Here is an 18,014-nt window from a genome sequence, read left to right on the forward strand (position 1 = left end):
GTGAGTAATGTGTGTGAGTAATGTCTGTGAGTAACGTCTGTGAGTAACGTGTGTAACGTGTGTGAGTAATGTCTGTGAGTAACGTCTGTGAGTAACGTGTGTGAGTAACGTGTGTGAGTAACGTGTGTGAGTAATGTCTGTGAGTAACGTCTGTGAGTAACGTGTGTGAGTAACGTGTGTGAGTAACGTGTGTGAGTAATGTCTGTGAGTAACGTCTGTGAGTAACGTGTGTGAGTAACGTGTGTAACGTGTGTGAGTAATGTGTGTGAGGGCCGAAGGTGATTGGAAGCACAAAGCAGAGCCTGCACAGCCACCCAATCAAGACATGGCAGGAGCCTTTGAAGACGAGCTCAGGGGTCGAACTAAAACCCCGACCAGCTGTGTGTGACAGAGTGATCTGAAGTGTGACGGCAGCTTGGAGGAAGCATATGGCGTGGGGGGGGGCAGGAGGAGGACAGACATGAACCCTGTCATTACATCTGATGGAACAGAGGGGAAAGCAAAGGGAGGAGGAGCAGAAACAATGAAGATGATGATAATGAAGATCCATGAAGACGAAGGGACAGAGAGGACAAGCAGAGCGTCTGCAGCGGGTCGTTTTACCTTCATCTCCGTCTGATAAGGCGCAGCATGCAAACATGCAAGTAGAGAGAGGGAGGAGGAGATAAAACAGGTCATCGACTCATCACTTCAGGCACAGGAGAACACAAACATTAAGGAGCTCGCTTCAACCAGCAGGGGGAGCCATTAGAGCCCCACCACACCAGGAGGGGTCTCGAACCCGTCCAACCACTGGGGGATGTCTCTAAAGTCACCTGTCTCTGGTCGGCACCTGTCTCCCACTCAGGACTAGACCCCACCCCCCACTCCATAGGTAAATAACACATTTATAGAAACACATTTAGCTTGTTCAGCATTTAATGCTAAACTTACAGGTGATTTAGGAGCCCCTGAAACTCACCACTAGAATGGTTTTAATGCTTTGACAGACTCTTATTTAACATGGTTCGTATAGTTACATAACATATACTGACATTATGGACCGTAATGCAACTTAATACAACCTGATTCAAACAGCTGATGAGGAACCTGGATAAAAACAACTGGAAGCAGCTGGAGGAGAGCAGCTGATGCTGGACTGACTGATCCGCTAGTAAAGCCTGACACCTAGTGGCACCTGGCAGAACTACACCTCCAGGCTCATGTCCTTTGAACAGGACGAGATTAACATGTCACTGATAACCTGAACAGACCAGTAAACCAGTAAACCTGACGAATCGACCAGTAAACCTGACCTACGGACCAGTGAACGTGACGTAGTCCCTGGGGGGCCCTACCTTTGGTAGCTCCTGCAGCTCCCAGGTGGTAGATGGCTCCCAGGATGAGCCAGAGTGCCTTCTGCTCCTCGGAGGAGACCCCGAGGACCTTCATGGCCGCCTGCAGCTTGGTGAACTGCTGCGAGGCTCGCTGCTTGTCCTCAGGCTGGAGGAGATGACATCACATCCAGCATCAGTCACCTGACAGGAGGTCAGGGACCGTCTGCCCACTCGGGCGTCACGTTTTCACGTGGGCCGTGACCACAGTCTCCGCTCCCAGGAGGTCCATCCATACAGTCAACCACACATTAACATTCTGATGCATCGTTCTTCTTGAAGACGAGACGATGGATATCGTGTTTTACTCACACTGGACCATGTCCCAGCTGAGGGGTGGGGGCATACTGATATTATGATTCCTCTGATTCTATTACAGTATTTACCGCACCATAAGGCGCACCTAAAACCCTTTCATTTTCTCAAAAAACAGGCTGACGTTAAAGGAGTGCTCACCTTCGACTGAGGGACGATCCCAAAAGCACTGTTTTCAGCCAGGTGGTTGAAGTGGAGCTCCGTTCTGGGGGGGGGGGGGGTGAAACAGGGATGATGGTGTTCACCTTCATCAGCGCCTTTAATTTGATTATTCTACACTACTTGAAATTCAAGCTTTAACATGGAAACCCTTAAATGACCAGCCGCTGGTGGGCGTGGCGTATGAGCGCTCACCTCAGGTTGCTGTCCGACCCGGCCATCAGGTAGTAGAAGACGTTGAAGGTGGACTCGGCCTCAGGGCGTCTGCTCACCCTCAGCTTCTCCAGGAGCATCGTCTGGACACAAGAGCAAACCAGTCAGACCAGTGGCTCTACAGGGACCACCGGGTCCACATCTGAAACCGGACTCAGACTAGTCCAGCGTCCCCCGTCTGATCCGGTCCCGGCTCAACAGGCAATAAGTGTGTGTTCAAATGTGTCTCCATGTGTCAGTTACAGACGGAAATATGTTCATTGTTCTGATTAGTGTTGGCGGTCTCAATATTAGCATTAGCAGTCTCAGTATTAGCATTAGCAGTCTCAGTATTAGCATTAGCAGTCTCAGTATTAGCATTAGTGGTCTCAGTATTAGCATTAGCCGTGTCTACACTGATGTACACTGGGGTTCCTGCCGGGTCTCATCGGTGACACACCAGCGTAAATGTTAGTGCCGTGTTGAAGGAATGAAGCTGCTGAAGCAGCAGAATGAAGCTGCTGGATGAAGCAGAGCCGCTCCGCCGTCTGCAGCGACTTGAGTTCCTGTTGGTCTCCGTCAAAGACCACCGGGGGCTCCATGATTTAATGGTTCAGGAAGAAAGACAAACATGAAGATGTTCCTCAACATTTGAGAAATGTTAGTGAACTCCAGCAGGAACAGAGAGGCTGACCAAAACCAGTTCAACCAGAGTCCCCCTTCCATAGAAACCAGATCCCACAGAAGACTATCCTGTACCCTGAAGAGGGAGGATGAGGAACCTGAAGGTGCAGCTCCAGGTCTGACTGATGCTCACCTGTATGGAGGCAGAGGCCACTTGGCCAGCCTGGTCAAAGTCCAGGGACACGACGTGAGAGAAGCGGCTGGCGTTGGTGTTCATGGAGGTGGAGCTGTTCCCAAAGGCCTCCAGGATGGTGTAGACCGCCTGCCACTTCTCAGCTGCAGCACAGACACGAGAACACACGTGTTCCGTCAGCTGGGACACGTCATCAGAACGCACGTCCTATACTTCAAATGTCCCTCCAGACAGGAAGTGATGTAACATCTGCACTGACACACCTGTCCCTCACAGGTTTCTAATGTACGCTTCGTACTCACCTGAGAAGATCTTGCCTGTGCTGCCCGCGACAGAAACCAGGTACTGGACCAGGTGCTGGCAGTTGGTGGTCTTACCGCTGCCAGACTTGCCCAGCAGCACGATGGATTGATCCTGACGTGTGGTGAGGAGGCTGCGGTAGGCCGATTGGGCCACGGAGTAGATATGAGGAGCGGAGTCCTCACGCCGACAGCCTTTGAACATGTGCATCACCTGGGGGGTGGGGGAGGGGTCAGAAACAGAAGGTGAGTCCAGAATCAAACCAGAGCATCACCTCATGGAGACCGACCAGACGGGTGGAGTTAAACGGTGGGCTCACCTTCTCAGAGTACATGGACGGCGTGCTGAGGGGGTTGATGACCACGGTGTTGGGGCCGGCGTAGGTGTGGATCAGGTTGCCCCCGTAGCGCTGCCTCAGGCTGTGCATGACGCTGGACTCGTTCAGGTAGAGCAGCGACGCCAGGTCCTGAGATCGGTCGCACGACGGAGGGTTGGCCTGCAGACCACACACCATCACACACACACACACACACACACACACACACACACACACACACACACACACACACACACACACACACACACACACACACACACGGACGTTAGGCCGTCACTAATGTCACTACATAAAGTGTCTCTGTTAGGGTTGTTATAACCAGACTGAACGTAGAATGGCTCTCTATTGATCAGTATTAACAGGAGTGTGTACCAACTGGGTACACCTACCTTTTCAATGTCATCTTCGTCTACGTCCAGTGTCGTCCCATCATGCTCCAGTCTGATTTTCACTTTGCCCTCCGGCAGTGACCCGGCCTCCGTCTTCACCACGGTGGCTGTGGAGGGGCCGGAGGGGTCAGAGCTGTTAGCAGGGTTCATTTTACCTCAAGAAAGTAGTGCATCCCTGGGATGCACTTCAAAAACATTTGTGCACCATAACATGACAGTTATGCATCCCAAAAGTAGTAACAGAATATACGGTACGCAAGCGTATGCAAGGATTGAGTTTGACTCTAAAACTAAACTGTTTATTTTAATGATTTTATTTATAACAAAGTCATAACTGTTTAAGAAAAAAAAGAGTCAAATTACATATCATTTTTATCAAAATGTTAAAGCCTGGTGGTCATTCTAAAAAAAAAAAGGTTTTAGAAATAAAGAAAGGTGTAATGTAGTTTTTTTTTCCACTTTTGCATTTAACTCAATAGTTTTCTTTGTCTTTAATTCATATATTCTCCTGTGGACACTGGACCAAGCTGACAGAACCTTCTCCGAGAATGTTTTTCGAAAGCTGCACCTTCATTAATTTGTCATGCTAACATTTAGCCGTGTCTCACACATGGAAACAATCCATGGTTGATTAGAGATGATGGGATTTTTGCTGGTTTTCGCTTGGCTTCTTCTGCATTTTTATCCGTACAGTCCACAGTAATATCTGTCTCTCTTTCTTCATTCACTTATGACTGTTTTTTATTCAAGAAAGCACTCGTTATCACAACTCATCTTTCTCTCACTGCAGCGTGTAAAACGAGCATTGTGTTGCCGTTTGGCAGGTTCAGTCAGTGGGTCTGAAGTTGGGTGGTCTTACATCTTAGCCTCTACACACACTGACACCACCCCAACAGGGACACGTCAGTATTCAGGATTTACAGATTAACACTGCGTCCCTCTGCCATACGTTTCATAGAACGCTCCTGCGTCCAGAATTGAGCCCAGTAATCCATCTCACCCAGGGAGAAGCCGTCTTTGTGGACCAGCCAAACTTTCTCAGATCCGTACCAGACCTGCTCCGCTGCAATCTCCTCCTCCGTCTTCACCTGGAGACAAACGGAACAGACACCCGTCAGTGGACACGTCAGAACAGACACACCCGTCAGTGGACACGTCAGAACAGACACACCCGTCAGTGGACACGACAAACCGGTGTTGGTTCTGGTGCAGCTAGATGGACATGAAGGGAGGATGATGAGCATGCAGGACAGGTGTGGGATCTCTGTCCACCGAGGACTTCATGCTCTATCAAGGTGTGTATGTGTGCGTGTGTGTGTTTATCTGTGAGACGCTCAAACGCAACGCGGCCGACCAGAATGTAAGGTAGACCTCGGGTCAGTGAACACAAAGGGTCAAAGGTGACAACACAGTAAAATCAAACATGTCAGTGAACACACACAGACTGATGAATGCTGGCATTTCACGTCATGAGGGGAACAACGCACTTCACAAGCAAGGGGGGGGGGGCAGGACACTCTGTGGGGGGTGACGGGGGCGAGCCGGGGGTAGAACTGACTTAGGACCAGACCTGGGACGCTTTAGCTGCAGCATGAGACGCCAGCAGGAGCTCGGTGGGATCCTCTTCCACTGATCCCTGGATCGTATGCCAGCATGAAATGTTCAGAGATCATATTGATATGAGCCCCCCCAGACAGAAAGAACAGATTAACAGCACAGACAGACAAACTGAAGCAGGACTGGGTTCTGTTAATGCATCTGAGCAGGCAGCGCTTTCACTTTATTACCTTAGACTTCAGTTTGATCCAGAACTGAACGTTCAGGTGTAAACCTCTGATCTGGATCAAACTGGGGTCGTTTGGTCCAACAGAAAGAGGAGTTCTAAATCTGGATTAAACTGAATCCTGGTACGGTTTGATTACAGTCTAAAGCACAATGTTATAGCATTCCACTGAGCTGTGTTAGCAACAGAGAAAAACACACAAAATGTGGAACTTTTTAGGTACTTTTGAAAGGCAGAGGAAAGACAAACAAATCGGCTGCAGCGTGGATCAATCATCACATCAGGGACACAAAGAGTCGTCTAGAATGACGACAGTCATGAAAAGTGTCTGGTGCGTCAAAGTGACACCAGACCAGGTCTGTCATGTCTGTCATGTTGTAAAACCAGACTTCCATCCAGGTAAAGGTGTGAACACCCCTTCTCAACACCTGAGGAAAAAACCTTTACAGGAGGAGGGGCCAGCAAGCTCTCATTTACCATGTTCTGCTCTGTCACACCAAACCCAAACAGGGGGCTGCAGTCGGTCGGATGTGGGACGCCGACTCAGCAACCGTCTGACAAAACGAGCTAGCTACTGCAAGTTTAGAACTAGAACCAATGCACTCACAGACTGCAACATCCCGGGACACCCCTGTATTCAAAATTTTACCCTGACCTACTTGCATAGTTCAAAGATCAAAGCTTGTGCTTTAACCGACTGTTACTGATCAAAGCACCGCTTTGATCTACGCTCTAACTCACACTGGCCTTCTCCCTCGTCTTTCTATCTTATCCGGTTCCTGAGTGTACAAAAGTTTAAATTTGACCTTGACCTAGTTTTCTCAGTCATGAGTCATGTGCTTTTTGTTTCATCTTTCTATCTGCAGCGGTTGCGAAGATATTTGGTGGACATTCAAACGGATGGACGGACACACGAACACTGACAATTACAATACATCACCGCTTTGAAGCGGGATGTAATAATTCACTTAAACAGTATCAGCTTCCAAACACTCTAAGTCTAGAATATACTGGCACCAACCTATGTCCCCATATCCATGGTGGTGTCCACATGGGTGCAACTGTTACGTCTGTACAACTTTATTCAGTCTTACATCCAGTTTCACTATTGTCCCAACCTGATACTAATGTTGGTTCTACTGCAACGAAGGGGAACGGACTGGAGGGGGAGTTGGACAGACGCTCAGACAAACCACATGAGTTCCAGCCCAGAGGGAGGCAGCGGTACCTGAATGGAGCCCTGAGACAGTGGTGAGGACGAGGACACAGCCTGGACGCCAGACCAAACACTGACAGCAGGCTCCAGCTGAGCCAAAGCGGTGGGTGAAGACAAAGACAGCAGCAGCAGCAGCGTGAGCAGGAAGTGAAGAAGACAAGGTCAGAATGGAACCGCAGGAGAGTCAAACCGATTCAAAGGCTGCAATTATGACTGGGGTGCAAAACAAATGAGCAACTAGGGCTGGGAATACTATGTTAACAGGAAGTGATATCACACCAATAAGCACACACCATCATCACCGCATGCAGAGTTTTGTTAATATCCTTGTTTGGCAACAGAGTCGAATGATCCCAGGAGCTACGTTGCCAGGGAATTCATGCTCCTGGTAGGGTCTTCCTTGGCAAACAGGTCCTGAGTGACGGGCCAAACTAAGAGCAGCCTCAAAACCCTATGAGTACAACAATATCAAGGACCCAGATGTTGCCCGGTATGGAGCAACATCTGGGTCTCTGCCTGTAGGGCCCGGCCGGGCACGGCCTGAAAGGACTTGGGCCCAACCTCCAGTGGACTCACCACCCGCAGAGGAAACCGTAAGGGACGGGTGCAGTGTGGACTGGGTGGCAGTCGTAAGCATGGGGCTTGACGACCCAATCCCCAGACAAAGAGTACTACCTCTAGGAACATGAAATGTCACCTAGCTGGGGGAAAGGAGCCAGAGCTTGTGAGGGAGGTTGAGAGGTACCAACTTGACATAGTCGGGCTCATCTGCACCCACAGCTTGGGCTCTGGAACCCAAACCCTTGAGAGGGGCTGGAATCTCCACTTCTCTGGTGTTGCCCAAGGTGAGAGGCGGCGGGCTGGTGTGGGCTTGCTTATAGCCTCACAGCTCAGCCGTCAGACTCAGCAGGCCCAAACGTGCCCACAAACAGTAGGCTGGGCGTATAGAGTCAGAATGGACATGTTCTTTGCCTACATTGTCGAAACAGCTGCTCCGAATTGTTTTTGCAAGGTATCTGGTGCCTGTCATGGTGGCAACCCCCGAACTCGGTGGTCGACACCGAAAGGGATGCCATCTTATCGAATCTTGTTGAATTATGGCCTGGCGCCACTGCATTCCGAGTGGTCATGGAGGCAAAAACTCAGGTCTGGGACAAACTTGGGGAGGCCAAAGAGCAGGACTATCTGTCAGCCTTGAAGAAATTCTGGCAAACCGTTCAGGAGAGGAAATCGGTGCAAACATATTTAACACAGAAGAATGTTTGTTAGACAAGTAGCTCCACTGTGTAACAACACAACCACTAAATTAAACATGTTACCAAGTCGTCGTTCTTCAACACAACCATTAGATTAAATGTGTTAGAGTCGTTGAGTCAACATAACACAGCCACATGAGGAGCAGGTGGAGTTACAGGAGCATTGAAGATCTTCATCAGGCGTCTCTGAGCCTCCTCAGTGGGACTAGGTGGGGTCGCCTACAGGTCACAGCAGCAACACTTTAAGACGCAGCAATGCCCCAAAGCACAGACAACCCCCTAAAACAGACACAACCCCCTAAAACAGACACAACACATGGATGTGACTGAGTTCTGTCGCAAAACATGCACCCTACAGGAGTCTGTGCACACACTCACGCACACACACATCATTTAAAAAAAGCTTTCCAGCCAATAAAGAGATGCGAACCATAACCCAGATGCCCCCCGCCCCCAACAAATCTCTGGGCAGAGTTCATTAGTCCCCCATACGGGAAGTTATTTTCCACATGAGTGAGTAATCATTACACACACGTGTAAAAATGTATGGTACAGGCCTAAAAACACACACACACACACACACACACACACATACACACACACACAGATAATGATGAGAGGTGTAGCGGTGGGCAGCTCCTTCATGGTGCACCCAGATGAGCAGCTTGTAATGGGGGCGATGCCTTGCTCAAGGGCACCTCGGCAGTGCTCAGGAGGTAATCTGGCTCCTTACACAGCCAGTTCACACTCCAAATATTTTGGTCCACGTGGGTGCTGAACCAGCCACCCTGCGGTCCCCATGTCAAAACCCGGTGGACCGATCTACTGCTGCCCCGCATGACAATGTGTTTTGGAGTAAAGGGTAAGGGAAGTCACTAAAAGAACAGGTTAAACACTAGTTACGTGTGAGTAAGTGTGAGTAACTAGTAATGTGTGAAGTTCCTGAAGAACTGAACCATCTTTTTAGCTTCAAGCCTATCACCTTGAAGGGAATGCTGCAAACATGTAGACCAGATGGGCACGGGCGACAAGCGAGGCTAGTCTTTTATAGCTCAAAAACACTCCTTAAAAAGATTCTGTCAATAAAGTCAACATTTCCATATGCAAACTACATAGATAGATAGATAGATAGATAGATAGATAGATAGATAGATAGATAGATAGATAGATAGATAGATAGATAGATAGATAGATAGATAGATAGATAGATAGATAGATAGATAGATAGATAGATAGATAGATAGATAGATAGATAGATACTTTATTAATCCCGGAGGAAATTGTATGAAGTAATTAGTAAGCCAAAGACAAAATGTGGACCCGAAAAGTCACCAGAACTGGGATCAGGAATTAATCTGTACTTACTACTCCCTCTACATGCTGCCTAATAGTAGTAAGTCCAAAACAGAAAACTTGACCAGTGTTTCCAAAAAGAACCAGACCAGCCTGGCCAGTAGAAAGCCTCCCTGACAGAAGAACTGGATGGATGACAGGAATGAGGGTACCTTCAGTGGCTTCTGTCTGCGAGCACCACAGAGCTCTAACACTGAGGCATGCGCTCTAAGTGGCCATGCTATTTTCACACCCAAGTGTTAGACGTTAGCAAGGCATGCTGAGTGCAGACTCTACCTCTTGCTGGATGACAGCAGCTTGTTTTGGGGCAATGGCTTCAGGATGGGGCGACAATGACCCAGGGATGTTCAGGGAGGCATCGGGGCTCACAGGAGTTGCAGGTCGGCAGGGTTTTTGATCTTTGAAGAACCGTGATGAAGGAGAGATGGAGGAAGAGTTTTTGCCCACTGGCGTGGCAGTAGGAAGTTTTGCAGGGGTGGGCTTTTTGGTGGTTTGTTTGGGTGGAGATATGAAGCCAGGAGATGAAGGTGGCTGTGCAGGCTTAGGTGTCGGGATGAAGCCAACAACTGTTGGGAGAGATATCGGCCTGGAATGAGTTGATCTGGAAGTTGGAGCTGAGTTTACCGAGTTCATAGCACCTGCAGGACTTTTGACGTCGCTCAAAGCTGGACCACAGCTTGTAGGTTGGTGATGGACCTCTGGTGGCTTCAGGGTAGTCTTGTCCTGCTCCTCTGGCTCAATTCTTTCTACTTTTGTCTCGTTTTTCTTCTCAGACTCCCTTCTTTCTGATGGCTCACCCTTGCCTATTCGAGGGCGTGGGTCCCTCGTCCTGCCTCTACTCATGAAGTTCGTCAGGCCTTGTGAAATGCTATCTCTGTCATCTGTTTTGATGACATCATGTTTAAAAGAGAACGATGACATCACTTGAGCTTTATGTGCTGCTTTAGCCGGTTCAGCATGAGGCTTGGCGGCCTCTGGAGCTTTATCTGGTGGTGGACTGACCTCGTCTTCCTCCATAGGCAGGACCTTTCTGACAACACGACGAACCACCTTGACCACCTTTTTACGTGTCAGACCCTGGTCGTCTCTAGTATCCGTGTGGTTGGTGCTGGTGTCCGGATGTTTGAAGTCCCCAGAGGTTGTACCATTTACCATGCTCTTGCCCACTGTGCCATTTTGCTGTTGGACACTTTTTGTAACTGGCTCTGGGCTCAGAGTTGGTCCTGGACTCCTCAACTCCCTTGGTGGCTCAGGACTTTTGAAACGTTCTGGCACTTTGACAGGGCTTCTGATTTTTGGAGGTGAGGGACTCCTGACCCGGGCTGCTGACTCTGAACGGTAGGGTGATGGACTTTTTGTCCGGAATAATCCCCTGCCAGGATCTAGAGCTGGCACTGACTTGGCCTGGCTTGGGACCCCATTGTGGTCTGGCTACTCAAAAAATGGAAAGAAAGGAGGGATGAGAAAGTGGATGATGAAGAAAAAGCATCAAAGAAAACAGTTTGAGAGGAAGCTTTAGCAGAAACGCCCACATAATAATACGTATTACACACACTACGTATCAGGGATCACAACAGAAATAAAAGAAAGAAAAAAAGAGATTTTTTTTTATAAAGAGAGATTACATACATACCTGTGACACTAACATTTACATTTAGATTTTAGAGAAATAGTGTCATTTTTTCAGCTTAAATTTGACCTAAACCCCGTTTAACATTTGTCCCAGCAAGAGTTTGGAGATATTTAAAAGACACATAATTTAATATTATATATAATCTGTGCAAATAGTGGGACAAATGTCAAACATTGCATCAGAATAATTATCTCTGCGTCGCAGGAGAGGTCTTGTTATGTTCGTTTAACCTTCAAACATCGATTTGATTGATTTTGTGTTTCTTATTTACAGGGTTTGCAGAAAGTTTAGGAGGAAGTGTGAAGGATCAAAGAGTAAGTTCAGCTGCTAACAGAAGGCAGCTAACTGTAAATGACATTCTAGACAAATTAAGAGCCAGGTCATGAAACTAGGTTTGCATTTACTCAATACGAATCTTGAGAAGTCTCTAAGCCAATAGACCTCACGCAGGAATCATGATACCAGCGTGCTCTTTACTGACATTAACTCACAGCTAATAGATAAAACCTGTTCACTAATGCAGAACTGTGTAACGTGTACTCACACTGCTGCTGTCCGGACTGTTCTCTTCTTTGATCTAAAGGTATGATATAAGGGAAACCTGCTTTATCCTCTGACATCACACCAGGATTCCTGACATCACACAACACGCAGGCCTAAAAACATGCTCAACAGCTAGCTCAGGCGTTTCTTTAGCTTCACAGCTCAGGGATGGGCATTAGAGTCACGTCTGCATTTTAATAAAGAACGGCAGTTACAGACTGCAACATCCCACGAAAGGTAGGTCAGGGTACCCTGGAAGTAGTACCTGACAAGTGCATACCTTTGACCACAAAGTACGACCTTTGATCTATGGTCTTACTCACACCAACCTTCTTCCTAATCATTCTATCTTACCCAGTTTCTGAGTGTACAGAAGTTGAAATTTGACTTTGTCACAAGAACATTGACAATTACATCGCCGCTTTGAAGCGGAACTTAATAATAACTCTGCTCACCCCACAAACCAGTTAACCAACGAATGACACGTATGTCGATGTTTCTCCAACTAGACCGGAGACATACCTGAACCACGTTATGAGCTCTGAGGTGTTTCTGCTAGCACAGCTATTCCTCATTGGTTGAAGGAGCACCAACACAACAGGATGTAAGGCCACACACACCCCAGACATGACACACACATCACCTGACACAGCCTGTCATGTGCCCTGGTGGGACGTCTCTCCATCATTCATTTCAATAATCAGCTGCATCTCTGCATTTAGAACTCATGCCCATCCCTACAGCCTGTATGCGAGTTCAGCCAACCGGTTCTTAGTATAATGTCACACAACACGCACACAACTGTTAACACACAAGAAGTCAGAGCGTTACACACCACAACTCCATGCAAGTCAAACAGTTGAATGACACTTTCCTTTTGCTCCCAGAAGGAAAAGCGAGATGAGAAGGCCATGGTGGTCGGTTTGCTGTCATGGACCAGGAGGGAGGAGGTGAGCAAAGGATGGGAGGAGGTAGAGAGGCTAGGAGAGGAGAAGAAGTGAGTGTCTACAAAGGTCACTATAACACATGGTGAAGAAGATGAGGATGAAGGAGAGAGGAGCTTCAGAGAAATGATAAAATGTGATGCTGCACATTAGCATTCGTGTGCTAATCTTGACATTCTATTAACAAGCAGGAACTAAGGCCAGATGGAGAGGGACTGACCACCCCCCCAGCTGAACACCACCCTCTAAAAATAATGCTTGAATCATTTTAAACTGCTCCGTGGGACATTCATGACCCCCGTGAGTCAGAAACAAAACCAATCGGTTTGATCCTCTACACTTTATCTGTGTTAAGACTTTAGAGGACAGGTGACGCCAACAACATTGGGGGGGGTCTTCTTCATGTGTTTCCTGCTGTTGAAGCAGGACTGTGCAGATGGTCGGGCATCTCCTCAGCAGCCTCTCCTATTCTCAGGAGATGGCAAACACGTTATACCTCACCAAATTTTCAGAATCTTTTTTTAATAGATGACCGTCTGCAGGTATGATAATGACACCAGACAGACACAGACAGGCTCAATGACGACAGGCTTTCTGCTCCAACGGGTGAAACACCGTGAGAACTACATCAGTGAACAAACACAGTGCATAGAGTACATGAAAGTACAAGTACATGAAAGGAACTTGAATAGGATGAGAAAATGTTCAAGATCAAACTAAAGTTGATGCCCAACACGACCTGAGACCAACAGAGAGAAACGAGGAACATAACCCCCCCACTGGTTCATGATCTGATGAAACTGTCCATTCAAACAACATATGATCATGAGAAAACAACTAGAGTCTCTGGCTTGAAAAGACCAATATGCAGGACCCACGTTCCAACAGAACGGCTTCACTGACCAGGTCCAGCCTGTTTCCAGGTCTGGACCTACTCAGTACCCATTAGCGGCTGGATTAGGCTTTTGAAAAGCCAACTGTTCAGATGAAACAGGCTCCATACAAATGCCATATGGCAACAGAACAGACATTGGACTGTTATAGCACAGTGACCATGTCACTAATCATCTCAGCCACGGAGGTGTTGAGGTCAACGTCTGTCAGACTGTTGAGCAACATCACCCAGAAGGTTCTGATGGACTTTGTTCAAGTGGTGACGGTTTGTCTGCCGTGTCCACATCCACAAAACATCAACCTGAAAGGTTCTTAAAAGGTGCCACAGAGACTCAGAACATCTTACATTCAGTTAGCTTCAAGGAGAATCTTTTCTATCCAAATTTTAGTCCTCTTTGCCGGAATTTTCCATTCATACGAGAGTTTGACCACCGAATCCTCAAACGGCCGCCTTCTGAATAGCAGCTAGCTTTAACATCCAGGAGAAACTAGAGGCTCTTCTCACTAAGGCTGACGGGTAAGGGGTCTAAAAGCCTCGTTTGATTCCTAGACCAATGACAGAACACATTCAATAGCAATTGAAAGGATGGTGCTAGCTGGACTAAACCTCAGTCCATCACCAGACATGAACTTTACGAACCTGGAGAGATCCAAACCGATACTCACCGACGAACTTCTGAGTAGGACAAACCTCTTACAACGCCATAAAGATGCTGTTGTAAAATGCTACCGCATGTTGGAAAACTATTCAACTAGCCCCCTCAGATCAGTCTAAAAATAGGGCCAACGTCCATGGAGCCACCAGGCACCACTCTTATCAGACAGTCCTCTACAGAAAGCCCACAAACCGGTATCACAGACTGTTCTACCTGTCAGTGAAGGGACCACTCCACAGATCTTCCGTCCAAGCAGTCTTCAGATGTCCCTGCTGGAATCAAAAAGTGAGCAAAATGGATCTCACGGACAGCAGCGGGAGCCTGTCAGTGGACAGAGCAGGGCCTGGAACGGGGCATCCTGATAGGACGGCTATTCCTGACACGGACAGACAGGAGATGTGGGGACAGCTGTTGTGATACCACGGCTAAAAATAGGAGCCTCTGCTCTCCAGTCCGGTGGGGTCTGCTCAGAACCCCCCAACTGGCTCCAAGCGTCAAACGTCAGCCACCGTCAGCCACCGGCTCTCAGCTGCTGCTGCCTGAGTACATGTGTGCTTCTGTTTTCAGGCTAACACAGCCAAGACTTCATGAGTCCCGCAGAGATCACGTGTTTAGTGTCTGAGGCTCTCCTGACACACTTCACTGTTATTAGTATTCATATGGAACGGAGAACAATGACTTTAAAGATCAAACATTCCAGTCGATAAGATGGAATGTTTTCAGATGGAACCTGATGCTAAACGGACAGAAGATGTTCATTTCTAGCTAGCGACAGCTGATTTACACTTTCTCATTTGGCTACAGGATGGGATGACAAACGGGTCTTTTTGTTCAGCTGTACTTCATGATGGATAAGCAACATTCACAAGGTTCCTTAGTAGCACAAACACTGATGATGGCATGGCTCTAAAAGTTAAACTGTGATCCAAATACCATGTTTAACAGCACAATAAAAGTCTACTGGGGAATGGAACATTACTGATCCAGTCAGTCAACAGCTAATCACAAACAGAACATTTCCACTGTGAGTTTCACTGAATCTACGTCTGAAAATGTCTCTTTAGTGTCTAAATTAGGAGGAGACCCGGAGCTTTAGTGGTAATTCAGAAGGTTCTGTCTTCAGCAGCTGATGCAGAACCTCAATGGGGGTGGGGGGTGGCGTGAAAAGAGTACAGGATACTGACTATTGACACAGAGCAGCCGCCCTATTTCAGAACTTTTAGCTATTTAATAAGACCCCAGATAACTGTGGCTGCATACAAACATTTCAGCATTCAACTCTACTTAGACATACAACTCCATGTGGACAATAAGCGCTAATTAGACATTTAACTATGTAGGCATTCAACTCTATGTACAGTAGACATTCATGTCTATGTAGATATTCAACTCTACGTAAACAATCAGCTCTACGTAGGCATTCATCTCTACATAGGCATTCAACTATACGTATACATTCAAGATCTATGTAGACATCCAATTCTACATAGACATTCAGCTCTACGCATTCAACTTTACGTAGGAATGGGAAGGGATACACCTCAACACCATGTAGGCATTCAGCTCTACGTAGACATTCAACTCTTGGTAGGCGCTGAAGGTGTCCTTCTGGAATGGTTCTGCCACGATTAAAAGTTAGCACGACATGAGGCTCCGTCACAAGGGGATCAAACCAATAACTCAATTTGATTCTTCAGTTTTCTTATATGTTATTTCTAAGTGTGGATAAATTCCCTCCTTAACTTGAGGTAACGGTTTCTTGTTATAGCCAGCTGGGCAGTTCATTCACCCTGAAGCTCAGCTGTGGAGAGATGTCAGCGGCTGCTTCCTGTTCTGGTTGTTCCTGGTCATAATATCAGCGCCTTGCTTTGACCAGGATAAATGAGAACCCACCTCATCCGGTCGGCTGGTAACCAGACCGCTGCATGCCGTCCCATCTCTTGTCTGCTTCATCAGGCCTATGGTCTCAGCCTGCTTTCTGTACTGTGTGTTTCGGTATGCACGAAGCTAAATAGCCCTACCGACCAACGGTCTGTGTTGCAAGAAGAATCGTCTTCCTGTGACAAGCTGCTGCGAGGCAGAGCAGGAAGTCTGACCATCTGCAGAAAGCAGCCAAAGAAAAGCAGACGCTGTTTTTAACTTCCACTCCACGGCTTTCTTGTAGAATCTGTTTTGTACTACCTGGTTCAGAGGAGGCGACTCTGCAGACTGAGATTAATAACAGAGCGTAAATCAGCTATGAAGGAGATCTTCAGAAAACAGTACACTGAGTGAAACACAGCGTGATGATGAACATGTTCATGACACCCAGACAGGAAACAGTCACAGAGAAACGAGCAGCAGCTTCAGCGCCATCTGGTTCCATCAACCACTAGATGGAGCCAGACGGACACACACGAACACACCCCCCCCCCCAGCTGTCTGGGGAAACCGAGAGTAGCTTCAAGCAGAGGGCGGGGCACCAACAAGGAAAGTCATGGAATGCAGTGAAGCAAAGCATTGTGGGAGCGTTATGACAGACAAAACACAGAAGGCCTGGTGCAGATATATCAGCACTATTCAATAATTCATGCAACAAGTTACGACAGCCGTGGTCGAGTGGGAAGGTGAAGAAAACAGACGGCATCATGGGAGCTGTTGTTGGTCTGTCACTGACAACACACGTCAGTAAGAAAAGAGACAAACAGCTTCGGCTCTTCAAGACGTTTGTCATGAATGTCTTTTGTTCAGAGATTAAATAAAAGCTGCCGGCGTTGGAATGAAGTCAGAAAGACAGATCATGAAAACACTTCCTGAATAAATGCATCAGTTGAAGCTGACAGACGTCAATGGAGACTCTGTTCACACTAACCTGTCTGTTGTGTTCACAGGGCAGAATACCTGTCCATGTGTCTGAACAGACTCACACCGACAACACACACACTCAGGCAGTGTGGCGTCAGTCTGTGTTTAGAACCCCACAGTAAAGACAACACCGCCCCTAAAGCGCTGACATTCATTCAAGACTTCCTGCTCGGTCTTTAGACATCCCATCAGCCACAGATACATCACTGTGAGCTGAGAGTCAGTGAACGCATCACTGTGGATCAGAAACCAACCCCCTCACAGACAAACTGTTAAGGACAGGTAGTCCTCAACATACGAACACATGTGGTTCAGAGAGGTTGTTCACAAGCTGAATTGTTTGTAAGTCGTTATTTATTAAATTTAAATCTATAATCTCCATTCGAGGTCATTTGAAGGTCATTACTACTCTACTACTAATGTCATTACTACTCTAAATATTAAAGTGATGTCATTATTACAGGAGGACAACATTGGTTCCTCCATCATTTAGTTCCTACAGGAAGACAACATTGGTTCCTACATCATTTAGTTCCTACTGGAGGACAACATTGGTTCCTACATCATTTAGTTCCTACAGGAAGACAACATTGGTTCCTACATCATTTAGTTCCTACAGGAGGACAACATTGGTTCCTACATCATTTAGTTCCTACAGGAGGACAACATTGGTTCCTACATCATTTAGTTCCTAGTGGAGGACAACATTGGTTCCTGAACCTGTGGGGTGTTAATGTTACGCTGCTCGGTGGGGGTTGTGGCAGAAAGGGGAACTGCAGCAGTGGATACGACACACAGTTGTTCTTAAGTTGATCATTCGCATCTAGGGATGTTGTTAAGTCGGTTGTTGGAATCTTGACAACCAACTATATCGACTACAGTATCAGACGAACGCCCAGCATGGAAGAGCTCTGACAGTAAATTAACAAGTTTAATGTGAATTTCACCCATGAGAATACACTGTTTTATGTACTCAAGAGCTCAGCAGATATAACACACACACACACACA

At 47.3% G+C, this 18,014-nt stretch overlaps 1 protein-coding gene across 6 annotated transcripts in view; it reads right to left on the reverse strand.

The window, feature by feature from the left end:
- The window catches only part of myo18ab (myosin XVIIIA b), a 63,468-nt gene that overhangs the window by 35,557 nt on the left and 9,897 nt on the right, over positions 1-18,014 (reverse strand). For 3 of the 6 annotated variants that reach the window (XM_068318249.1, XM_068318251.1, XM_068318248.1), the window contains exons 3-10: positions 4,883-4,970; positions 3,883-3,989; positions 3,476-3,652; positions 3,159-3,369; positions 2,857-2,999; positions 2,043-2,143; positions 1,830-1,893; positions 1,338-1,482 (exon numbers count right to left, since the gene is read on the reverse strand). In XM_068318249.1, coding sequence (XP_068174350.1) covers positions 1,338-1,482; positions 1,830-1,893; positions 2,043-2,143; positions 2,857-2,999; positions 3,159-3,369; positions 3,476-3,652; positions 3,883-3,989; positions 4,883-4,970 — 1,036 coding nt within the window. Of the gene's footprint in view, positions 1-1,337; positions 1,483-1,829; positions 1,894-2,042; positions 2,144-2,856; positions 3,000-3,158; positions 3,370-3,475; positions 3,653-3,882; positions 3,990-4,882; positions 4,971-5,452; positions 5,519-9,766; positions 10,922-11,667; positions 11,701-12,501; positions 12,647-14,373; positions 14,515-16,053; positions 16,260-16,341; positions 16,465-18,014 lie in introns of those variants that run through there. The other 3 variants (XM_068318246.1, XM_068318247.1, XM_068318250.1) reach the window with 3 other exon arrangements.

This window comes from Antennarius striatus, chromosome 6 (assembly GCF_040054535.1).
Source record: "Antennarius striatus isolate MH-2024 chromosome 6, ASM4005453v1, whole genome shotgun sequence".
Lineage (NCBI taxonomy): Eukaryota > Metazoa > Chordata > Actinopteri > Lophiiformes > Antennariidae > Antennarius > Antennarius striatus.